Source organism: Salvelinus fontinalis, chromosome 11 (assembly GCF_029448725.1).
Source record: "Salvelinus fontinalis isolate EN_2023a chromosome 11, ASM2944872v1, whole genome shotgun sequence".
NCBI classification, from domain to species: Eukaryota; Metazoa; Chordata; class Actinopteri; order Salmoniformes; family Salmonidae; genus Salvelinus; species Salvelinus fontinalis.
Genome location: NC_074675.1, coordinates 34,549,939 through 34,576,734, shown reverse-complemented (window position 1 = coordinate 34,576,734; position 26,796 = coordinate 34,549,939). Strand labels below are relative to the sequence as shown.

General features: G+C 44.9%; 1 protein-coding gene across 3 annotated transcripts in view; it reads left to right on the top strand.

The window, feature by feature from the left end:
- The window catches only part of nhsl2 (NHS-like 2), a 148,443-nt gene that overhangs the window by 62,955 nt on the left and 58,692 nt on the right, over nt 1–26,796 (top strand). The window contains exon 1 of one of the 3 annotated variants that reach the window (XM_055938523.1): nt 2,696–3,501. The exons of the other annotated variants lie outside the window; for them this stretch is intronic. Coding sequence (XP_055794498.1) covers nt 3,420–3,501 — 82 coding nt within the window. The 5' untranslated portion in view covers nt 2,696–3,419. Of the gene's footprint in view, nt 1–2,695; nt 3,502–26,796 lie in introns of those variants that run through there. 3 annotated transcript variants of the gene reach the window in all.

The following is a 26,796-nucleotide window of genomic DNA, read 5'->3' as shown; positions in this document are numbered from 1 at the left end:
TGAGCTCACGTGGTGTTTACCAGACAGATACCTGTGATGAATTGATAATGGAGAAAGAAGGAGAGATGGAGGGATACTGTAGATGGCGGGAGAGATGGATTGGAATGTTAAAGCCAGCATCTGCAGTAGGGTGAGACCTGCCCTGCGTTCCCACCGCAGTGTAGTGTTGTCACGATACCAGAACTTTGACTTCGATACCAGGTTAAGTATCACGATACTCGATATCATCATGATACTCGATACCAAAATGATACCAAGGGAAAATAATAAGGTGTATAAGCAAATGTCACAGAGTGGCACTTGATCCAGACAGATCATTACATTTGTAATTTTAGTTTTTTTAATGTATGCATCCATGAATTATACAATCAATTTGACAGTTTGTATTTTTAGCAATCTAACTACATAATAATACATACTGCAAATAATTGATTTGAATGGTACATCTCTCGTGATGAACTGGGTCAGTCAAGATGTAGCCTAGGCCTATTTACAATACAGGTGAATGCGTATTCAATAGGAGTGTGTGCATGCGTTGAGTTATTGAGCTTGTTTTGGTTCATGGGGCTACAGATGACAAAACAATCTGTTTCCCTTCCCTTCCACTTTTTTAATTGTACAGATCAATAACATTTGCATAGAAGAAGTAATCTCTTCTTTTATTAAAGTGTGCGCTGTCTCTTTAAGACCCATGACATCATTCGCACGCACGCACACACACACACACACGGTTCCAGGTTCCAGCAAAGATGATCTTGATTGGGAGAGACGTGAGGCAGGGGAGAGGAAGTGATTTCAAATCAACAATATTTTTGCGTTATGGCTTGCAAATGATCACAAACAAGGTACTAGGGTAGTGCATTTATGCCATCTAGCAAGGAAAGTTAGTTTACAAAGCTGGAAGCTACCGGTATCTTCTTGCTTTGTAAAGTGTTCTAGCCTTTATAGACATTGTTTTGCGAACAGTAATAAACATTTTCAACATTTCAACATGCCGTGATGCATTATCCAAGTGTGACAACATTCTGTGCAGCATAAGTGGGGAGCCAACATGATGCAGTCCAGACTCCCAGTGAGTGCAGTGGTTCCTCAGGACAGGCTAGAGCTAGCAATGAGTAAGTGGAGCAGGCACGATGCAGGCACAGTGCTCTGCCGCTATAAAGGACATCGGCTGCGCTGATAGACAGACTTGATCCTCTCTCAATCAGTTGATGACATGAGAAACATTTGACAGAAGCACTGAAAGTAACAAAAATTCCAGCACCAAACTGTTTTCCAGGTTCCAGCATAGAATAAGTACAGAAGTTTTGGTATACCGTGCAACACTACCACTGTGTGTGTGTGTGTGTGTGGGTGGTTGTACATCGCGAGGGGAGAGGGGAGATGTAGAGAGAGAAACAAAAATAAGGAAAAAGAGAGGGATAGAGACAGGATATGAGAAGACAGGACAGAAGAGGACCATCGTGGCCCCCAGTGTTTTCATTCTCTACTGCTCCTGTCTGTTGACGCAAACTGACCATGTGTGAGACGGTGTGTGTGTGTGTTGTATGTAGGTGTGCGTTTTGGGCTGTGTGACCTTGTATTAGCCCTGCTGTGGAGGGCTGTTCCGTACCTTGTAAAACACAACACTCTCCACAGAATTAAACTTCCTTCCTACACACACACACACACACTGTTCTCCTGTTGTTGAAGGAAAGGTGGGAGAATGCTGTGGAAAATCTAGCCTAACAAATGTGTGTGGGAATGTGAAGTTTTCCCCCCCCAAACGTGTGTATGGATGTTAACCGTGTGTATGTGTCCTTTATCTGACTGTGAGCTCACGTGGTGTTTACCAGACTTGATACTAGAGGGAGGGAGGGAGGGAGAGAGGGAGGGAGGGAGAGAGAGAGAGATGGATTGGAATGTTAAAGCCAGTGTCCGCAGTAGCGTTAGGGTGAGACCCGCATTCACACCGCATTGTATGTGTGTGTGGTTGTAAATAGCGCCTTTGTGTGTGTGTTGGATTAGACTGACACTAACATGTCCTTGGTCTCCATCCTGCTTCTAAAGAGACTACTATTATTTCCCTTCTGTCATGACAAGGCCAACTGTATTTATGTGTGTGTGGGTCTGCTTTTGCTTTTCCCCCTTACGTCACCCTTACGTCACCCTTACGACACCTTATGAAGCTTCTCCCACCTCTCCTCTGCGGTTGAACACCATTCCCACTCCCTCCAGCCATCTGCTGCTAATACCTAACGTGTGTATCTGGGCATATCTTTCTTTCTTGTCCTCCTCCTTTATCGCCTGCCTCTCCTTTCCTCCCTTTCTTTGCTGCCTCTCCTCTCCTCCCCCTTTCGCTCCGTCTCATTCCGTCTTCCCTCTCCTTTACTCGCTTGCCCGTGCTATTTCGCTCTGTCGATCTCTCCATCTGTGCTGCTCGCTTCATTTTCAATCTCATCTCTCTCACCGTCACTCTCTCTCCCCTTCTCCCGCGCACTCTCTCCAGCTGCAGTCGTGGCCCCTCCTGTCTTTTTTCTCTCCAGCTACCCAGCCCCTCTCTTCCCGCTGGAACACTCAGTACTAATAAACCCCCCCCCCACCCCCCCCCACTCTCTCTCTCATCCAACCCTGAGTCTCCTCCATGCTGCACCCCTCTCTGTGTCTCTGTCCCTCCCCCTTTCCCATCTCTTGCTTTACCTCTCTGTTGTTACTCCTCTCTCTCACTCTCTTTCTCTCTCTCACACACACACACACACACACACACACACACACACACACACACACACACACACACACACACACACACACACACACACACACACACACACACACACACACACCACTCTCTCTCTTGCTGTCTCTCTCTCACACACACATTCTCTCTTTCTCTCTCTCTGCTCTTCTTGGCTCTTTATGAATTGAACACCAACCTCAGCTCCTGACTGGTTAGAATCAAATAGAGGCAACGAATGCATGCACTCTCGCTCTCTTTCTCCTTCTCTCTCTCGCTCTCTTTCTCCTTCCCTCTCTCGCTCTCTTTCTCCCTCCCTCTCTCGCTCTCTTTCTCCCTCCCTCCCTCCCTCTCTCTCTCTCTTTCTTTCCCTCTCTCACACACACCACTCTTAGACACACACTCACACTCTCACACACACACGCATACCTTCCCATTCAAACGCTCATGCAGGCAGCACATGCCACACACACACACACACACACACGCACCGAGACGCACTTATGCACCACACTCACACGCACATGGTCTGAGACACACACACTCATACTCCGAGACACACTCGTACAAGATGCAGGTGCACACACACAATCACATGCTCTGACACACACACACACATACTCACACACACACACACTCTCACTTACATACACTCTCAGCCAGCCAGTCAGTCAGTCAGTGAGTAGAGGGCTATGTGGAGGTTGTGATGTTATGGGACAGAAAAAACTCAGCCATGGGAAACTCCCAACGGCGACCCAAAGGCAGGCACAGAACCAAGGGGGCAACAGGTACTACCTCTCCCTCATCCCTCTTTCTCTCTATCCATATGTCCATTCATTCATTCCGTCATTCATTTATTCGTTCATCGAATCATTAAACGGCTTGGATAAATCTTGCTTTCCCTTTTTCTGCGTCACCTTCGCAGCAGCCGGGAAGAGAGAGTGGGGGGAGGGGGACAGGGTAGTGTGTGTGTGTGTGGATTGTACATCTGTGAGGGGTGATCCATGAGGTGATGGTGTGTATGTGCTACCAGCTCTCACAGTCTCACGTCAGAATTAGACGTTCGTCCATCTTTCTCAAACCTCACATTTCAAAGTTGTTGCAAGCGTCAAATTTCGATGTTCATCCTTGTTTCTCAAACGTCAAATTTCGAAGTGTTTAGGTATTAACTCCACATTTTTAAGATTAGGGTTAAGTGTAGGCATTAACTACCTTTTTTAAAATTTAACCTTTTATTTTATCAGGGAGTCATACTGAGTCCAAGGTCTCTTTTACAGATGAGTCCTGAGTCACGTACATTACAGAAAATACACACATAAAAAAAAATGTAAATGTAAGCAGAAAGATAAACACGGTCAGAAAAACAAAGACATTTCATCTGTAAAAATGTCCTCAATCAGCTTTCTGAATTGGCCTAGAGGCACCAAAACATAAATTTCTGAACATTTTGAAAATTGTTCCACAAATAAGGTGCAAAAAAAAATGATTTACCTAATTCAGTAGAGGCCAAAGGAATTTCCAGAGTTAGCCATACCTGAGACCCGGTGTGGTAACTCGTATTTCTAAAGTTTAGTAATGACGTTAGGTACAGCGGGAATGTTTGTAAAAGGGCTTTTATAAATTAAAACATAGCAATGTATCAACCTACGTAACATCAAAGAGGACCAACCAACTTTCTGGTAGAGAATGCAGTGATGACTGTTGCCTGTAATAAAGTGCAGTGCGCTAAGATATAAACTTCATCTAACGGAATGAAGAAGCAGCTGTGTTCATATAGATGATGTCACCATAATCTAGGACCAATAGGAACGTCGATTTAATAATCTGCTTTCTACTATTTATCGAGAGGCGGGACCTATTTCTATAGAAAAATGCAATTTTTATACTCAGCGTCTTAACTAACTCATCAATATGCTTTTAAAAAGACAGCTTTTCATCTATCCAGATGCCCAAATAGTTGTAAACAGGGACACGATCAATATGGACACCATCCAATGTATGTATGTGACTCACCACCTGGATTCGGTATGTAGCAAAATTTGAATTTCTGTTTTTTAGATTTGATAAAAGCAGAGACTCAGAGCTACAAAATGGTCTGTCATACACTGCATTTGAGCAACAATGGGAAAGTAATTCTGCTTTGAAAGTTGATTAACTTGTAAACTCACTTTTGAGAAAATAGCATTTTACTGAGAGTTTCTGTGAGAGAGCTCTTCTTTGTCTACGCCCATTCAACATCGTTCACACCCTCTTAAGCTTTAGCCCCACCCATCTCTTTGCGTTCAGAGTAGAGGTCCACCGATTATGAATACCGATACCGATTATTGGAGGACCAAAAAAGCCGATACCGATTAATCGGACAATTTAAAAAAGAAAATACATTTACATTTTTTTTAAATGTATTTGTAATAATGACAATTACAACAATACTGAATGAACACATTTATTTTAACATAATATAATACATCAATCGAATCAATTTAGCCTCAAATAAATAATGAAACATGTTCAATTTGGTTTAAATAATGCAAAACAAAGTGTTGGAGAAGAAAGTAAAAGTGCAATATGTGCAATATGTATAAAACGTTTAAGTTCCTTGCGCAGAACATGAGAACATATGAAAGCTGGTGGTTTCTTTTAACACGAGTCTTCAATAATCCCAGGTAAGAAGTTTTAGGTTGAGGTTATAGGAATATTTCTCTCTATACCATTTGTATTTCTTATACCTTTGACTATTGGATGACTTTAGTATTGCCATTGTAACAGTATAGCTTCCGTCCCTCTCCTCGCCCCTACCTGGGCTCGAACCAGGAACACATCGACAACAGCCACCCTCGAAGCATCGTTACCCATCGCTCCACAAAAGCCGCGGCCCTTGCAAAGCAAGGGGAACAACTACACCAAGTCTCAGAGCGCGTGACGTTTGAAACGCTATTAGCGCGCACCCCGCTAACTAGCTAGCCATTTCTCATCGGTTACACCAGCCTAATCTTGGGAGTTGATAGGCTTGAAATCATAAACAGCGCAATGCTTGAAGCATTGCGAAGAGCTGCTGGCAAACGCACAAAAGTGCTGTTTGAATGAATGCTTACGAGCCTGCTGCTGCCTACCACCGCTCAGTCAGACTGCTCTATAAGATATCAAATCATAGACTTAATTATAACATAATAACATTCAGAAATATGAGCCTTACGTCATTAATATGGTCAAATCCGGAAACTATCATTTCGAAAATAAAACATTTATTCTTTCAGTGAAATACGGAATCGTTCCGTATTTTATCTAACGAGTGGCATCCATAAGTCGAAATATTCCTGTTACATTGCACAACCTTCAATGTTATGTCATAATTACATAAAATTCTGCGGCCCAAACTGTTGCATATACCCTGACTCTGCGTGCAATGAACGCAAGAGAAGTGACATAATTTCCCTAGATTAATATTGCCTGCTAACATGAATTTCTTTTAACTAAATATACAGGTTTAAAAATATATACTTCTGTGTATTGATTTTAAGAAAGGCATTGATGTTTATGGTTAGGTACATTCGTGCAACGATTGTGCTTTTTTCGCAAATGCGCTTTTGTTAAATAAATCCCTCGTTTGGAGAAGTTGGCTGTCTTTGTTAGGAAGAAATAGTCTTCACAGTTCGCAACGAGCCAGGCGGCCCAAACTGCTGCATATACCCTGACTCTGTTGCACAGAACGCAAGAGAAGTGACACAATTTCCCTAGTTAAAAGAAATTCATGTTAGCAGGCAATATTAACTAAACATGCAGGTTTAAAAATATATACTTGTCTATTGATTTAAAGAAAGGCGTTGTTTATGGTTAGATACATGTTTATGGTTAGGTACACATTGGCGCGAATGCGCTTGTTAAATCACCCGTTTGGCGAAGTAGGCTATGATTCAATGATAAATTAACAGGCATCGCATCGACTATATGCAACGCAGGACAAGCTAGATAAACTAGTAATATCATAAACCATGTGTAGTTAACTAGTGATTATGTTAAGATTGATTGTTTTTTATAAGATACGTTTAATGCTAGCTAGCACCTTACCTTGGCTCCTTGCTGCACTCGCATAACAGGTAGTCAGCCTGCCACGCAGTCTCCTCGTGGAGTGCAATGTAATCGGCGTCCAAAAATGCTGATTACCGATTGTTATGAAAACTTGAAATCGGCCCAAATTCATCGGCCATTCCGATTAATCGGTCGACCTCTAGTTCAGAGCGCACACTTGACACTCTGGCCGATGATTTGTTTACCTCTGGATAACATGAAAACAGCCTAACCAGCCCTGCTGGCAACAATTTCATTACGCTTTTTTCCAACGTGTCAAGGGATGATGCTGGAGAGGAGAAGCAGGTACGGGGGTCAAACATTTAATAGGGAACGGACATAGAACAAGACAGGAACAGCGGCAGCACACGGGTAAATCACAGACAAATTACAATCAATACAGCAGCAGGGAACAAAGCTGGAGAACTGACAAATATAGGGTAGGTAATAAAGAGGTGATTGAGTGAGTCCAGGTGAGTCCAATATCGCTGATGCGTGTGATGAGGGAAGGCAGGTGTGCGTAAATGATGGTGGCAGGAGTGCGTAATGCAGGGCAGCCTGGCGCCCTCGTGCGCCAGGGGGGAAGAGCGGGAACAAGCTTGACAGTACCCCCCTCTAGGAACGCCAACCGGCATCCCACCTGGGCGAACCGGCCGAGACATGGGTGCTGGGCAAGCCGGCTGGGGGTAAAATCCCCACGCACCGGCAGGGGCGTGGGAGCCTGGCGAGCCGGTTGAGGCATAGGAGCCTGACGATCCGGCGGCATATGACGTGGGATGGAAACCTTCCCGAGCCAACCGAGGCAAGGAAACCTCTCGAGCCAGCTAGGACGTTGAAGCCCGACGAGCTGGCTTAGTCACCCCCGGTTCCATCGGCGGCGGAAACCAAGCCCGACGTCAACCACAAAACAAGGAAACTCCTGGGCCGGCTGGGCAAACAAGACCTGATGATCCGGCTGAGGGGGAGGAGCGAGAGCAGGCGTGACACAATGTTTACTGACACCAGCCATATTCAACGGGTGTTGTACACTTTAGCTTAAGACATGTAGCTAGCTACCTAGGTAAGCAATGCACCTAGCTAGGTAAACAACATGTACGATCACACACATCACGTCACGCCACCTAACATTAGCTAGGGAGCCAGCTAGCTAACAGTACACTTTAGCTTGAAATGAAACCAATTTCTGACAAAATTTGAAACGTGTAATATCTGAAAATGTAGCTAGCTAGACTATTTTACCCGTATACATCATTATGCATGATGGACCCGTCTCTCTCTGTCACAAATCCATGCCACAAATACCATTAGTTTGAAAACGTAATCAGGAAACAGGTGTTTTCCCGTCTCTTTAGCTATCAAACTTTAATTCCACTGATTTCAAAACTCGATCCTCCAGAAAGTGGAGAGCAAAATTTATGCAACTATATTTAAAAAAATCCGCCTTCGACAGAATTACCAACACAGACTGACCAGCTCAAATAGACAAAAGCCCTCTATATGGCAGACCAATCTAAACTCATCTGTCTGCATGTCCAGCCCACTCATTATCTCAGCCAATCATGGCTAGAGGGAAGTGCTAGTGCTGTCTTTTTATGTGGCTTAACCAAGGCTCGTAATTTAACCGTTTTATTTGTATTTATAGATGGCATACAAGTTTGTTATTATGGCACATGAAAGCCATAAAACGCATTTTGATAAAGAAATATTTTTTTCTCACTTTTGTGAAGGGGGAGTACATGGGCCGCCGTCCAAACCTTGGGGATAGTACCGGATATAATCGTCAGGTTAAAAATACTGGTTCATGATTCAGCGATCAGGGGTGCAGAGAGCTGCAGCAAAAATGGATTAAGCATATCAGCCCCAGTGAATTTTGTTACATCAATCTTAAGCAAGGCATCTAGCACATCACAGATAGTAAAATTACATTTTAAAAAATCACTAGAAGTTGACGTGTTAACTGTCGAGTCAGCTAGAGGCTGGCAGAGGGAAGAGCTGTCGATTGACTGACCAGGGTCAATTAAACCACCGTCTCTCTCAAATAAAAAGCATGCCAAGATAAAATGATGATTAAAAGCATCACTTATCCGTTTCTTCTCAGTTATGATGCCAGAGTCAGGCAGAACGTGCTTAGGCAGGGAAGAAGAAGAATTGGTATGCTTTAGTGCATTTACTGTTTTCCAAAATTTTGAAGGATCACCAGAGATAGCTTAAAAAGTAGCTTGATTTTGCTTTCCTAATCAAAATTGCCAGTCCTCTAAACAGTCAGTTTTCCTTGCTTTGGCCTGGGCCCGATTTGTCATCTGAATGAGCTCAGATAGATCTAACCCTTGGTTTTCTTCTGAACTATCCTTTCACTCTGAATTGTTTAAAAAGAGTGTGTTTATCTGCCAGAGAAACAATTATGGAGAATGCATATTCTAGAGCCAACTCATGGTCAGGAATACAGGAGACGGTGGCTAAATCAGAGTAGAACACGTCATGTAAAAACCCTTGAGGGGAGAGAACTTTGAAAAATGTCTCTTCTTAATTTAACATTGGATTAGTGTTTTGCTGTTTCGTATCTCTAATAGATACTATGGGACAATGATCACTGAGATCAAACGCAAATACTCCACAAGCCAAACACATTTTTTTCACTTCTAATTCACTGTATCACAATTCCAGTGGGTCAGAAGTTTACATACACTAAGTTGACTGTGCCTTTAAACAGCTTGGGAAATTCCAGAAAATTATGTCATGGCTTTAGAAGCTTCTGATAGGCTGATTGACATCATTTGAGTCAATTTGAGGTGTACCTGTGGATGTATTTCAAGGCGTACCTTCAAGCTCAGTGACTCTTTGCTTGACATCATGGGAAAATCAAAAGAAATCAGCCAAGACCTCAGAAAAAATGTAGACCTCCACAAGTCTGGTTCATCTTTTGGAGAAATTTCCAAACGTCTGAAGGTACAATGTTCATCTGTACAAACAATAGTACGCAAGTGGGACCATGCAGCCGTCATACCGATCAGGAAGGAGATGCGTTCTGTCTTCTAGAGATGAATGTAATTTGGTGCGAAAAGTGCAAATCAATTCCAGAACAGCAAAGGACCTTGTCAAGTTGCTGGACGAAACAGGTACAAAAGTGTCTATATCCACAGTAAAACGAGTCCTATATCGACATAACCTGAAAGGCCGCTCAGCAAGGAAGAAGCCACTGCTCCAAAACCGCCATTTAAAAAAAGCCTATGGTTTGCAACTGCACATGGGGACAAAGATCGTACTTTTTGGAGAAATGTCCTCTGGGCTGATGAAACAAAAATAGAACTGTTTGGCCATAATGACCATCATTATGTTTGGAGGAAAAATGGAGAGGCTTGCAAGCCGAAGAACACCATCCCAACTGTGAAGCACAGGGGTGGCAGCATCATGTTGTGGGGGTGCTTTGTTACAGGAGGGACTGGTGCACTTCACAAAATAGATGGCATCACGATGAAGGGAAATAATGTGGATATATTGAAGCAACATCTCAAGACATCAGTCAGGAAGTTAAAGCTTGGTTGCAAATGGGTCTTCCAAATGGACAATGATCCCAAGCATACTTCCAAAGTTGTGGCAAAATGGCATAAGGACAACGAAGTCAAGGTATTGGAGTGGCCATCACAAAGCCCTGACCTCAATCCTATAAAAAATTTGTGGGCAGAACTGAAAAAGCGTGTGCGAGCAAGGAGGCCTACAAACCTGACTCAGTTACACCAGCTCTGTCAGGAGGAATGGGCCAAAATTCACCCAATTTATTGTGGGAAGCTCGTGGAAGGCTACCTGAAACTTTTGACCCAAGTTAAACAATTGAAAGGCAATGCTACCAAATACTAATTACATGTATGTAAACCTCTGACCCACTGGAAATGTGATGTAAGAAGTTGAAGCTGAAATAAATAATTCTCTCTACTATTTTTCTGACATTTCACATTCTTAAAATAAAGTGGTGATGCTAACTGACTTAAGACAGGGAGTTTTTACTAGGATTACATGTCAGAAATTGTGAAACTGAGTTTAAATGTATTTGGTTAAGGTGTATGTAAACTTTCGACTACAACTGTATGTGTAAGATGGCGATAGTTTGTTTATTTGCGTTGTTTGTAACTGATTTTTTAACTTATTTTGTACATAATGTTGCCGCTACCATCTCTTATGACCGAAAATAACTTCTAGACATCAGGACTGCGATTACTCACCATGGACGAGCAGAATCTTATTTTTCCTTTCACGACTCTGACGAGCCCGACGGGAAGGATATACTGCTTCCTCGGGAACAGGCCCCGATCTCCGTGATCTGCATGAATAAACCCCCACTTCCCTCCATTCTGCTTGCAAACGTGCAATCTTCGGACAGTAAAATCGACGAGTTACGCTGGAGATTAAACTACCAATGGGACATTTAAAAACGAACATTTTATGCTTCACGGAGTCGTGGCTGAACGACGACAACATCAACATACAGCTGGCTGGTTATGGAATGTATCGGCAGGATAGAACAGCGGCGTCTGATAAGACAAGGGGCGTCGGTCTGTTTGTTTTTGTAAACAACAGCTGGTGAATAATATCTAAGGAAATCTCGAGCTATTGCTCGCCCTTGGTAGAGTATCTCATGATAAGCTGTAGACCACACTACCTACCGGAGAGTTTTAATCTGTATTCTTTGTAGCTGTTGACATACCACCACAGTCAGAGGCTGGCACTAAGACATCATTGATTGAGCCATAAGCAAACAAGAAACTGCTCACCCAGAGGTGGCACTCCAGCATCTGCACTGAGTTAAAGGCTAAAGCTGCCACTTTCAAGGAGCGGGACTCTAACTCGGAAGCTTATAAGAAATCCTGCTATACCCTCCGAAGAACCATCAAACAGGCAAAGCTTAAATACAGGACTAAGATTGAATCATACTGCACGGGCTCTGATGCTCGTCGGATGTGGCAGAGCTTGCAAACCATTACAGACTAGAAAGGGAAGCACAGCCAAGAGCTGCCCAGTGACACAAGCCTACCAGACGAGCTAAACAACTTCTATGCTCGCTTTGAGGCAAATAACACTAAAACATGCATGAGAGCACCAGCTGTTCCGGAAGACTGTGTGATCACGCACTCTGCAGCCGATGCGAGTAAGATCTTTAAGCAGGTCAACATTCACAAGGCCGCAGGGCCAGACGGATTACCAGGACGTGTACTGAGAGCATGCGCTGACCAACTGGCAAGTGTCTTCACTGACATTTTCAACCTCTCCCTGTCTGAGTCTGTAATACCAACATGTTTTAAGCAGACCACCATAGTCCCTGTGCCCAAGAACACTAAGGTAACCTGCCTAAACAACTACCGACCCGTAGCACTCATGTCTGTAGCCATGAAGTGCTTTGAAAGGCTGGTCATGGCTCACATCAACAACATTATCCCAGAAACCCTAGACCCACTCCAATTTGCATACCGCCCCAACAGGTCCACAGATGATTCAATCTCCATTGCACTCCACACTGCCCTTTCCCACCTGGACCAAAGGAACACCTATGTGAGAATGCCATTCATTGACTACAGCGTTCAAAACCTTAGTCCCCTCAAAGCTCATCAATAAGCTAAGGTCCCTGGGCCTAAACAACTCCCTCTGCAATTGGATCCTGGACTTCCTGACGGGCCGCCCCCAGGTGATAAGGGTAGGTAACAACACATCCGCCACATTGATCCTCAATACAGGGGCCCCTCAGGGGTGCGTGCTCAGTCCCCTCCTGTACTCCCTGTTCACTTATGACTGCATGGCCAGGCACGACTCCAGCACCATCATTCAATTTGCAGATGACACAACAGTGGTAGGCCTGATCACCGACAATGACTAGACAGCCTATAGGGAGGAGGTCTGAGACCTGGCCATGTGGTGCCAGGACAACAACCTCTCCCTCAATGTGATCAAGACAAAGGAGATGATTGTGGACTACAGGAAGAAGAGGACCATTCTCATTGACGGGGCTGCAGTTAAGCAGGTTGAGATCTTCAAGTTCCTTGGTGTCCACATCACCAACAAACTAACATGGTCCAAGCACACCAAGACAGCTGTGAAGAGGGCACGACAATGCCTATTCCCCCTCGGGAGACTGAAAAGATTTGTCATGGGTCCTCAGATCCTCAAAATGTTCTACAGCTGCACCATCGAGAGCATCCTGACTGGTTGCATCACATCACCTCCACCCTACCTGATACTCTAGACCCACTCCAATTTGGTTACCGCCCCAATAGGTCCACAGACGATGCAATCGCCATCACATTGCACACTGCCCTATCCCATATGGACAAGAGGAATACCTATGTAAGAATGCTGTTCATTGACTCCATCTCAGCATTCAACACCATAGTACCCTCAACTCATCATTAAGCTTGAGACCCTTGGTCTCGACCCCGCCCTGTGCAACTGGGTCCTGGACTTTCTGACGGGCCGCCCGCCAGGTGGTGCTGCAGGACACAACACCTCCATCTCGCTGATCCTCAACACTGGTTCCCCACAAGGGTGCGTTCTCAGCCCTCTCCAGTACTCCCTTTTCACCCATGACTGCGTGGCCATGCACACCTCCAACTCAATCATCAAGTTTGCAGACGACACTACAGTGGTAGGCTTGATTACCAGCAACGACAAGACAGCCTACAGGGAGGAGGTGAGGGCCCTTGGAATGTGGTGTCAGGAAAATAACCTCTCACTCAACATCAACAAAACAAAGGAGATAATCGTGGATTTCCGGAAACAGCAGAAGGAGCACCCCCTATCCACAACGACGGGACAGTAGTGGAGAAGGTGGAACGTTTTAAGTTCCTCGGCATACACATCACGTGCAAACTGAAATGGTCCACCCACACAGACAGCATGGTGAAGAAGGCGCAACAGCGCAACAGCGCCTCTTCAACTTCAGGAGGCTGAATAAATTTGGCTTGTCACCTAAAACCCTCACGAACTTTTACAGATGCACAATCGAGAGCATCCTGTCGGGTTGTATCACCGCCTGCTACGGCAACTGCACCCCCCTCAACTGCAAGACTCTCCAAACTACCTGCCCTCCAGGTCATCTACAGTACCGATTTCACAGAAAGGCCAAAAAGATCAAGGACAACAACCACCCAAGCCACTGCCTGTTCACCCCGCAATCATCCAGAAGGCGAGGTCAGTACAGGTGCATCAAACCTGGGACCGAGAGACTGAATAACAGCTTCTATCTCAAGGCCATCAAAATGTTAAACAGCCATCACTAACATAGAGAGGCTGCTGCTGCCAACATACAGACTCAAATCACTGGGCACTTTAATAAATTGATTTAATACAGGTATAACTAGTCACTTTAAATAATTCCACTTTAATAATGTTCACATATCCTACATTACCCATCTCATATGTATGTACTGTATTTTATTCCATCTATTGCATCTTGCCTATGCCGCACGGCCATCGCTCATCCATTTATTTATTTGTACATATTCTTATTCCATCCACTTACGTTTGTGTGTATAACGTAGTCATTGTGAATTTGTTAGATTACTTGTCAGATATTACTGTACTGTCGGAACTAGAAGCACAAGCATATCGCTACACTTGCATTAACATCTGCTAAACATGTGTATGTGACCAATACAATTTGATTTGATTTAGGTGCATTAGCCCAAACTCTCTACGAGATTTAAAGTCAGAGCGGGTATTCAGCTCATTCCCATCAGAGCTAACAGGGATAGGGTCATCTGCAGCTATTTGTTGAGTGAGCTGAGACCTTGCCAAGGTCTCTGGCCAACCACGTGAGAGCAGAGCAGACTGAGCATTTGACAGACCTCCCTCAAGTCGGTGCATGCTGGGGCGGGAACTGGGAGAGCAGTTTTGGCAGAGCAGTCTTCCCTGAATGAAGCTCCCCCCAAAGGAGTGGAGCTGCTGCAGGGGACCGGAGTGGCTGCCAATGGCCCTTTCTGGGTGTGCACAGGAGGTTGTGGGGGGAATTGAGGAGGGTGGTGTGAACGGCAGTGTGGCTAGGGAAGCTTCAAACTCTCTGCATATGAGGGCTGATGATGTGAATGGTACATGGTGTGGACTGCATCATGTGGTGCACTACCCTCAACAGAGTTTTGTCAGACCCTAGGGTAGTAGTCGGTGCTGTGTAGAGCTGGGTTGAGTTGAGGTGGGACTGGTCTAGTAGAGCTGTGCTGTGATGGGCCAGGTCTGGTAGAGCTGCGAGGTGGGCCTGGTCTGGTAGAGCTGTGCTGTGATGGAAAAGGTTTGGTAGAGATGTGCTGTGATGGACCGGGTCTGGTTGTTCTGTGCTGTGATGGGCCGAGTCTGGTTGTACTGTGCTGTGATGGGCCGAGCCTAGTTGAGCTGTACTGAGGCTGGCCGTGTCTGGTAGAGCTGTGCTAAGGCGGGCCAGGTCTGGTTGAGCTGTGCTGTGATGGGCCGGGTCGGATTTAGCTGTGCTGAGGCGAGCCGGGTCTGGTTGTCTCTCCGCTGGCTGAAGGGTCTATTTCTCTCTTACCAGAGGCTGCCTCTGCATATGTGGGCTGGCAGTAAAGCTGAGATATGGGCTAGGCTGGGGTACCCTCCTATTGGTCACTATTTGTCCTACCCCTAGAGTACAGTCCAGTGCTATGAAGGGTTGTGGGGGGCTGAGCTGGGCTGGTTCTGGTTCTGGCACCTTTGGGCTTAGCTGGGTTGGTCCTTGCACCGCTTGGCTGAGCTGGGTTGGTTCTGGCACCGCCGGGCTAAGCTGGTCTGGGTCTTGCGCCGCTGGGCTTGGACATGTTTGTAGGGGCTGGAGATGTCTGTGTTTAGCTCAGCTGAGATGAGATTGGCCTACTCTCTCTCCTTGGATAGCGAGGAGGTGGGGGAGCTCTGTTGCTGGCCTGGTATGATTGTGGAACTCTGCCTAACGTGGCATCCTTCAGGGCCTTGTCAAAGACTCTGACTCCCTTATGGTCCAGGTGTACATGGTCGTCCAAGAGCTCACATGTCAGGGTGCGGTGGTGAGCGATGCTGACATTGGTAGTCAGCGAGGAGCAGTCCATGGTGATTTCTTTTGGTTGACATTTAGGATCATTTGCCAGGGGAGATCTTTCCTTGGTAAAAGTGGGAATATAATCATGTTTGTCCTTGGGAACAGGGTGTGTGCTTTCTCTGCCACCTTTCTCATATTCTCATCCACTCTTGCTCCTTTTGTGCGCAGGTCATTTGTCCCAGTATGTCGGACACGGTTGTCAGCGTTTTCATGCAGTTGTAGTGCACTGTCAGTAGAGGGACACCAGAATTTAGCCGTCTGGGGAGTAGTCTCCTATCTTCCAGATACTTCCCATTAGAGTCTATCAGAACTGCAGTTTTGGGAGGTATGCTGGGTTGAACTGGATCCTGTCCCCTGTCCACTGGAGGTGTGTTCGGGTGAACATGGTCAGACTGCTGGGAGGTTGACGAGGCAGGGTAGGCTGTGGCGGGCTGGGAGGTTGGCAGGTCAGGGTATACTGTGGCAGGCTGGGAGGTTGGCAGGTCAGGGTAGGCTGCGGCGGGCTGGGAGGTTGGCAGGTCAGGGTAGGCTGTGGCAGGCTGGGAGGTTGGCAGGTCAGGGTATACTGTGGCAGGCTGGGAGATTGGCAGGTCAGGGTAGGCTGTGGCGGGCTGGGAGGTTGGCAGGTCAGGGTAGGCTGTGGCAGGCTGGGAGGTTGGCAGGTCAGGGTATACTGTGGCAGGCTGGGAGATTGGCAGGTCAGGGTAGGCTGTGGCGGGCTGGGAGGTTGGCAGGTCAGGGTATACTGTGGCAGGCTGGGAGATTGGCAGGTCAGGGTGAACCCTAAGAGGATGAGGGGCTTGTGAAGCAGATGGGGTGAAGGCTGCACTGGGTTCAGGAGTACCTGGGCTTCTAACAGGCTGATGGGGCTGCTCTGTTGGTGGCATGGTTAGAAGCTGCTGACAGAGGGCATGGATATCCTTCTCGCTCTGCTGCAGCTCCACCTTTACCACACGCAGCTCCTCTTGCAGGGCATCGTTGGTCTGTGTCATTTGTTCAGTGTTCTGTCTTAACTGTTCTATTGAAGCACAGCTCCTCTTGGAGGGCAGCGTTGTTCTGTGTCATTTGTTCAGTGTTCTGTCTTAACATCGGTCTCAACTGTTCTATTGAAGCACAGCTCTCTTGGAAATGCCTCTTCCATCAGCGTCCGGACAGTGTCACATTCTTGTTGTTTGCTCTCCCTGAATTCCATCATCTCAAAGTGTATCGAAGTGTGTGTGAAGGTCCTGCGTCAGTGCTTTTGGTACTGCATGGCTGGATTACTACAGGGTTTTTAATTATACTGTCTATGCTGTGTTGTCTCTCATCCAGAGAGAGAGAGAGAGGGAAAGAGAGAGAGAGGAAGAGAGAGCGGCCAGATCGCTCAAGATTGACTTCGAAATTGGACTTCTGTCCATGTCCAGAGAACGTCGGGAAATTCCTTCGAAACCGGCCACTACGGGGAAACAGTGAGCCCTATTATCATCATGTACACTTGGGTTGTGCCAGGGCATCGTGGATGGGGTTGGCAGATGGGTGTAATCCCATGACTCCAGATCTGAAGGTTGTGTGCTCAATCCCAGTGGTAGACACTTGTTTTTTTTTGTTTTTTTTGTTTTTTGACCCTATCCCAAACCTTAACATTTAGCCTATCTTTTTATCTTAAAGACTTTCTCCGGTACTTTTGTACACTTTTTAGCCGGTAGTTCTGAAAGTACCGCTCACCACCCAAAGTGGTCCCTGAAAATTGCGTATTACGCCACCATATGTGCAGATATGTGCACCACTTCATTGCTCTCTCTCGCTCTCTCTGCTGTGTCCACTGAGCCATTGGGCCCTTCCTGTTAGCCATTGGGCCCTTCCTGTTAGCCATTGGGCCCTTCCTGTCACTCAAATGGCAAGGGGCTGAACCTCATGGGCTGGAACTCTAATTACTAGGGGGGTGGCCCACATGGTGCAAGTTTGCAGTGCTCAAAATGGCGCGCACAGCTTCCAGAAAAGTCACTTTCAAACTAGGGATTTCGTGGCTAATTGAGGTAAGACACTAATTCTGCTCATAGATTATGCATGTATGGACTACACATTGACACATGCAGCCCAAAGCAGGAGGTTTATTAAACTTGTTAGAGAGCGAGAGAGAAAGATAGTGGGAGAGCAAAAGAGGGAAGGAGAAGGAGATGGTGGAGAGGGAGTAGGGAGATGAAAAAATGAAAGGGAGAGAGAGAGTTGGAAAGCAAGAGCGGGAATGGGTAGGAGAGGGGGGAGATGGAAGAGGGAGAAAAGATGAGTACGCAAATCTGTCCCCTCATTCCAAGGTTTACTGATAAAGGAGGAGAGGAAAATAGGGGAAGGAAACGAGGAGGGAGAGAGAAGCAGAGGGGCTGAGATGTAGAGGGAAGAGCAATGATTTGGAACAGAGAGAAGAGAGCTGGGTTGAGAGTGGGAACAGATGGAGAGAGGAGGAGAATAAGACAAGGAATCATTTTTTTCTGTATCCCCTTATTGCTGTAAAGGGGACAGGCATATACACACACAGAACACACAGTGACAACCTTATACAAGCAAAGTCTCGGTCTCTCCACGCCATTATTGTTATGGTAGTCCATCGTATCCAATGATGACTTCCACTTCTGCATTTTATTTAACCTTTATTTAACTAGACAAGTCCGTTCTTATTTACAATGACAGCCTACCCCAGCTAACCCAAACGACACTGGGCCAATTGTGCACCACCCTATGGGACTCCCAATCACATCCAGTTGTGATACAGCCTGGAATCGAACCAGGGTCTGTAGCGAAGCCTCTAGCACCGAGATGCAGTGCCTTAGACCGCTGCGCCACTCGGGTGCATCGGCAGGACAGAGCAGCTACGTCTGGTAACACGACGGGCGGCGTGTGTGTTTATTTGTCAATAACAGCTGGTGCGCGATGTCTAATATCACAGAAGTCTCGAGGTATTGCTTGCTTGAGTTAGATTACCTCATGATAAGCTGTAGACCACACTATCTACTAAGTGAGTTCTCATCTATATTATTCGTAGCCAAACTGATGCTGGCACTAAAGCCGCACTAAACAAGAAGTATAAGGCCATAAGCAAACAAGAAAATGCTCACCCAGAAGCGGTGCTCCTAGTGGCCAGGGACTTTAATGCAGGCAAACTTAAATCCGTTTTACCTAATTTCTACCATCATGTCAATTGTGCAACCAAGAGGAAAAAAAACTCCACACAAGAGATGTATACAACGCTTTCCCTTGACCTCCATTTGGCAAATCTGACCATAATTCTATCCTCCTGATTCACAAAACACCAGTCTCAACGTCAACAGTGAAGAGGCGACTCCGGGATGCTGTCCTTCTAGGCAGAGTTGCAAAGAAAAAGCCATATCTCAGACTGGCCAATAAAAAGAAAAGATTAAGATGGGCAAAAGAACACAGACACTGGACAGAGGAACTCTGCCTAGAAGGCCAGCATCCTGGAGTTGCCTCTTCACTGTTGACGTTGAGACTGGTGTTTTGCGGGAACTGTTTAATGAAGTTGCCATTTGAGGACCTGTGAGGCATCTGTTTCTAAAACTAGACACTCTAATGTACTTGTCCTCTTGTCATTTGTGCACTGGGGCCTCCCAGTCCTCTTTCTGTTCCGGTTTGAGCCAGTTTGCGCTGTTCTGTGAAGGGAGTAGTACACAGCGTTGTACCAGATCTTCAGTTCCTTGGCAATTTCTCGCATTGAATAGCCTTCATTTCTCAAAACAAGAATAGACTGACGAGTTTCAGAAGAAAGTTCTTTGTTTCTGGCCATTTTGAGCCTGTAATTGAACCCACAAATCCTGATGCTCCACATACTCAACTAGTCTAAAGAAGGCCAGTTGTATTGCTTCTTTAATCAGAACAACAGTTTTCAACTGTGCTAACATAATTGCAAAAGGGTTTTCAAATGATCAGTTAGCCTTTTAAAATGATAAACTTGGATTAGCTAACACAACGTTCCATTGGAACACAGGAGTGATGGTTGCTGATAATGGGCCTCTGTACGCCTATGTATATATTCCATAAAAATCTGCCGTTTCCAGCTACAATAGTAATTTACAACATTAACAATGTCTACACTGCATTTCTGATCAATTTGATGTTATTTTAATGGACAAAAATTTGATTTTTGAAACTTTTGAACGGTGGTGTATGTGTTATGGCTTTACATCCCCTGCTATATTGTGGATAGAGAGTTACCTGTCTAACAGAACACAGAGGGTGTTCTTTAATGTAAACCTCTCAAACATAATCCAGGTAGAGTCAGGCATTCCCCAGGACAGCTGTCTAGGCCCCTTACTTTAAAAAATCTTTACTAATGACCTTCCACTGGCTCTGAGTGTTTTTGTATGCTGATGACTCAACATTATACACGTCAGCTACCACATAAAGTGAAATCACTGGAACACTTAACAAAGAGCTGCAGTCAATTTCAGAATGGGTGGCAAGTTAGTCCTACATATTTAAAAAACTAAAAGCATTGATTTTGGACAAATCATTCACTAAATCCTTAACCTCAACTAAGTCTTGTAATGAATAATGTGGAAATTTAGCAATTTGAGCTGTCCTGGTCAAAACATATTGATGCATGCAACAGTAGCTAAAATGGGGAGAGGTCTGTCCATAATAAAGCTCTGCTCTGCCTTCTTAACACTGTTATCAACAAGGCAGGTCCTACAGGCTCTAGTTTTGTCGGACTACTGTCCAGTTGTGTGGTCAGGTGCCAGCAAGAGGGACTATTGAAAATTACAATTGGCCCAGAACGCATATCAATCTCTCCTGGCTCAAGGTAGAGGAGACATTGACTATCCCTTCTTGTATTTGTGAGAAGTATTGACATGTTGAATGCACCGAGCTGTCTGTTTAAATTACTAGCACACAGATCAGATACCCCACAAGAAATGCCACCAGAGGTCTCTTCACAGACCCCAAGTCCAGAACAGACTATGGGAGGCACACAGTACTACTTAGAGCCATGACTACATGGAACTCTATTCCACATCAAGTAACTCATGTAAGTTGTAAAAATGGATTTGAAAAAAACAGGTAAAAATACACCTTATGGAACAGCGGGGACTGTGAAAAGACACACACCCAGGTACGGACACACGCATACACACATGATAACATACGCAAGATACACACAGGTACACATGGATTTTGTGTTGTAGAGTAGTGGCCTGAGGGCCCACACTTAATGTGTTGGGAAATCTGTTGTGAAATGTATTGTAATGTTTTAAAAACTGTATATAACTGCCTTAATTTTGCTGGACCCCAGGAAGAGCAGCTGCTGCCTTAGGATCCATAATAAATACACATCTAAATAGTAGTGGAGTCGTTTTAACATGAATGAACATGACTGAAAAGCCATATGGTATGAAAGCCCAAACAAAACAACATGGGAAATACTATTGTTTCATTGCACTTTTCACTGGCGGTTCCTCAGGTTGTGGCAGGGGGACAATAATTTGGTTGCCAAAACTGTCTTCTTATCTTCAGCTGTTGCTTATGTACATGCATATTCTCTCTCTCTCTCTCTCTCTCTCTCTCTCTCTCTCTCTCTCTCTCTCTCTCTCTCTCTCTCTCTCTCTCTCTCTCTCTCTCTCGCGCTCTCTCGCTCTCTCTCTCTCTCTCGCTCTCTCGCTCTCTCGCTCTCTCTCGCTCCATCATTTTCTCTTGCTCCATCATTCTCCCTGCATCTCTCTCTCATATTTGGCTGCCAAAACTGCCTTATCTTCAGCTGTTGCTTATTTACATGCATATTCTCTCTCTGTCTCTCTCTCGCTCTCTCTCTCTCACTCTCAATTTTTCAATTAAATTTGCTTTATTGGCTTGATGTAACAATGTACATATTGCCAAAGCTTACTTTGGATATTTACAATATTAAAAAAGTAAGAATCAAAATTGTCAACGGGACAACAATTACCAAGGGTCAAAATAACCATACATTGAACATTAAGCATAGAGGACATGTGCAGGTTGGTTGGTCTGTCAGACACTGTCCCTCATCTTATGACAGGAAGCAATGTAGTGGCTGCCAACTCACAGCTCTCTGCGTCCTCCCCCAACAGGATGAGTAGCCTATCCTCATCAGAGAGGTCCATGAAACCTTGAATAAAGTTTCAGATTTGGCGTAAAGACACTCTCTAATTGTTTTATATTTTTGACATTTAGTCAGGAAATGCAGCTCTGTCTCAAGTTGTGCAGTGGTTGCACAGCCTTTCCTCTACAGGGAGCCAGGTTTTTCTGTGTCTACCCTTCTCAATGGCAAGGCTGTGCTCACTGAGCCTGTACTTTGTCAAGGTTTTTCTAAGGTTTTGATCAGTAACCATGGTCAAATAGTTATCCATGGTGTACTGTCAATTTAGGGCCAGATAGCACTGCATTTTGCTTTTGCTTGTTTCCAAATAAGCAATGTAATTTTGTAATTTGTTTTATTCTGATTGATTGGATGTTCTGGTCCTGAGGCTTCAGTGTGTTAGTAGAACAGGTTTGAACTCAGTCCCAGGACCAGTTGGATGAGCCCCAGGACCACCCATTCTTCATAAGTCCCGAGATTGGTGTGGAAGAACTTGACTGGCCTACACAGAGCCCTGACCTCAAACCCATTGAACATCTTTGGGATGAATTGGAGCACCGACTGCCAGCCAGGTCTAATCACCCAACATCAATGCCCGACCTCACTAATGCTCTTGTGGCTGAATGGAAGCATGTCCCTGGCATATAGTGGAACTACTTCCCAGAAGAGTGGAGGCTTTTATATTAGTAAAGGGGGACCAACTCCATATTAATGCCCATGATTATGGAATGAGATGTTCGATGAGCAGGTGTCCACATACCTTTGGCCATGTAGTGTGTTTATTTATATACACTGCTCAAAAAAATAAAGGGAACACTTAAACAACACAATGTAACTCCAAGTCAATCACACTTCTGTGAAATCAAACTGTCCACTTAGGAAGCAACACTGATTGACAATAAATTTCACATGCTGTTGTGCAAATGGAATAGACAAAAGGTGGAAATTATAGGCAATTAGCAAGACACCCCCCAAAACAGGAGTGATTCTGCAGGTGGTGACCACAGACCACTTCTCAGTTCCTATGCTTCCTGGCTGATGTTTTGGTCACTTTTGAATGCTGGCGGTGCTCTCACTCTAGTGGTAGCATGAGACGGAGTCTACAACACACACAAGTGGCTCAGGTAGTGCAGTTCATCCAGGATGGCACATCAATGCGAACTGTGGCAAAAAGGTTTGCTGTGTCTGTCAGCGTAGTGTCCAGAGCATGCAGGCGCTACCAGGAGACAGGCCAGTACATCAGGAGACGTGGAGGAGGCCGTAGGAGGGCAACAACCCAGCAGCAGGACCGCTACCTCCGCCTTTGTGCAAGGAGGTGCACTGCCAGCGCCCTGCAAAATGACCTCCAGCAGGCCGCAGTACAAACAATCAAACAATAGTACGCAAGTATTAACACCATGGGACCACGCAGCCTTCATACCGCTCAGGAAGGAGACGTGTTCTGTCTCCTAGAGATGAACGTACTTTGGTGCGAAAAGTGCAAATCAATCCCAGAACAACAGCAAAGGACCTTGTGAAGATGTTGGAGGAAACAGGTACAAAAGTATCTATATCCACAGTAAAACGAGTCCTATATCGACATAACCTGAAAGGCCATTCAGCAATGAAGAGGCCGCTGCTCCAAAACCTCCATAAAAAAGCCAGACTATGGTTTTCAACTGCACATGGGGACAAAGATCGTACTTTTTGGAGAAATCTCCTCTGGGCTGATGAAACAAAAATGGAACTGTTTGGCCATAATGACCATCATTATGTTTGGAGGAAAAAGGGAGAGGCTTTCAAGCTGAAGAACACCATCCCAACCGTGAAGAACGAGGGTGGCAGCATCATGTTGTGGGGGTGCTTTGCTGCAGGAGGGACTGGTGCACTTCACAAAATAGATCGCATCATGAGGATGGAAAATTATGTGGATATGTTGAAGCAACATCTCAAGACATCAGTCAGGAAGTTAAAGCTTGGTCGCAAATGGGTCTTCCAAATGGACAATGACTCCAAGCATCCTTTCAAAGTTGTGGCAAAATGGCTTACGGACAACAAAGGCAAGTTATTTGTTTGGCCATCACAAAGCCCTGACCTCAATCCCATAGAAGATTTGTGGGCAGAACTGAAAAAGTGTGTGCGAGCAAGGAGACCTTCAAACCTGACTCAGTTACACCAGCTCTGTCAGGAGGAATGGGCCAAAATTCACCCAACTTATTGTGGGAAGCTTGTGGAAGGCTACCCGAAACGTTTGACCCAAGTTAAACAATTTGAAGGCAATGCTACCAAATACTAATTGAGTGTATGTAAACTTCAGACCCACTGGGAATTTGATAGAGAAATAAAAGCTGAAATAAATAATTCTCTCTACTATTATTCTGACATTTCTCAGTCTTAAAATAAAGTGGTGATCCTAACTGACCTAAAACAGGGAATTTGTACTTAGATTAAATGTTAGGAATTGTGAAAAACTGAATTTAAATGTATTTGGCAAAGGTGTATGTAAACTTCTGACTTCAACTGGATATACAGGGTTGGGATGTAACTGATTTCATGTGGTCAGTTACATGTAGTGTGATTACAAAAAACTGTACCTGTAATCAGATTACAGATACTTAAAAGAAACTTGCGATTTCTTCTTGGATTACTTTTAAATTTTGAAAGGATGTTTGCGAAAAAGTATATATTATGACAGCTTTCAGTTTTGTCAATGACATTCAAGTCAGCATTGAAAAAAAGGCGCACGTTTGTTCCACCTGAGCGAGTCTGATCACAAGACAGAAACTTGGGAAAGTAACTGAAAGTAATCAGATTGTGTTTCGGTAATCTAAAAGTTGCATTACTGATAACAATTTTTGATAGGTAACTGTAACGGATTACATTTAGAGAGTAACCTACCCAACCCAATTATATATATGGCTGACTGTAGGTTATGCAGTCTCTCTGTGATTCCATCTCTCTCTGCTGCTATACAACGGTTTTCCAGAAGATGAGGATGATAAACCTGATAGCTGTGTGTTTTTGTTAGTGTCCCGTTGTGAAAAATACCTTCTCTGCGTCTTACTCACTCACGCACACACACCACACTACTCCCACTAGCAAAGAAACACACACACGACTTCCATTTAGATTTTCTCAGACCAATTAAATTTCTCATCCACTGTGTAGCCAGCACCCTCCAGAGATAGCGAGAGAGAGGGGAGAGGGATGGATGGATGGTGCAGGGAGGGCGGGAACGAGTGTGATTGAGTAGAGCTGGGACGATAAATCGAAAATTAGCGACACCGACCATTCCGATCACTTATCTCAGGCATTTTGCTGATATCGTTCACTACGATAAATAGCCTATACTAGAGAAATTTGTCATTTGAAATGAAATAAGTTTGCTAATATGGCTGATTGTTAATGGAATAATTGATGGCTACAACCATCAAACTACAATAGTAGTAGTAGTTTAAAGGATAATAAAAATACATTAACGTTATGAACTTATGATTCTATTTATCGCTATTGTATCAATTCCGGCAATTTATCGCGATATCGCCCGGCTCTATGATTGAGAATGAGTGTGTGAGTGACTGAGCAGGCTTCTGTTGCCATGGCAACATTCAGGTGTTAAAGCAGTTTGAATGCCGAATGGTTCTCTGCTGATGACTGGTGTGTTTGTGTGTGTGTACATTTGTTCAGTCGTGTGTGTGTACATTTGTTCAGTCGTGTGTGTGTGTGTTCCTGTGCGTGAGTGAGAGTGATTTGCGTGCACACATCTGTGTGCGTGAATGTGCATGTGTGTGAACAAGAGGTCTACATGTGTATCTGTATGAGGGAAAGTCTGTGTGTGTATCCTTGGTCACTTGGTCTATGTGCTGCAGGCATAGAGGGCGTGTCATAGTGTTGTCCCACAGACATCGAATGTAAATAGCAGGAATGTAAATCCACTGTCTACTGACTGTGTTAGGGAGTACATTTGACTGTGTGTGTGTGTGTGTGTGTGTGTGTGTGTGTGTGTGTGTGTGTGTGTGTGTGTGTGTGTGTGTGTGTGTGTGTGTGTGTGTGTGTGTGTGTGTGTGTGTGTGTGTATGTTAGTGAGTTTGTCCCATAGTGCCAGTAAGTGAGTTGTTGCTGTACAGATTCCACCCTGTATGTATACAATATGCTGTCTGTATGCCATAGATCATACCGTTGTTGTGGCTGTAGCCTATCATATTCTTTTATCTTAGCCCTTTTATCTTAGGGGTGAGGAAGGAAGAGGGAGGGGAGGGGGGGGAGGTATCGTTCAGGGTGTTATGTGTTCTTAGAGAGACTGTTGTCTTCTGGCTGTCTGTCCCTCTCTCTATTCCTCTCTCGCTCTAGCGCTCTCTCGCTCTCTCGCTCTCTCTCCTTTCGACTGATGTACTTTACATGCTCTTGAAAGCGAATACATTGGCAATACTTATATTATCTATACTGACCAAGTCTTAAGCCTCAATGTTTCTTCATATGGCACGCGCACACACACACACACACACACACACACACACACACACACACACACACACACACACACACACACACACACACACACACACACACACACACACACACACACGTAGAGTCAGGAGAATAAGATTATCTGCTGATTACTCAGACATGCGTTTGGTGTTGGCTGTAGAAAGCGCTGATTGTAGACGCTTCAAAGAGGAATTTCACAATTAACTCACTCACACACACAGGGTTAGCCTCTTTAGTTTGGTTGCTAAAGTTCCTCCAACACTCTCATCAGTGAACATGTTCTGTGTGTGTGTGTGTGTGTTTCTATGTGGGTACCGCCCCCATGGTGTGGATGCATAGTAAACCCTGCAGACACACACACACCAAGTTATTATCTGTTAGTTTGGTTGTTTTTGCTTCTCGGCGTGTTCTTTTGGTTTTACAGCC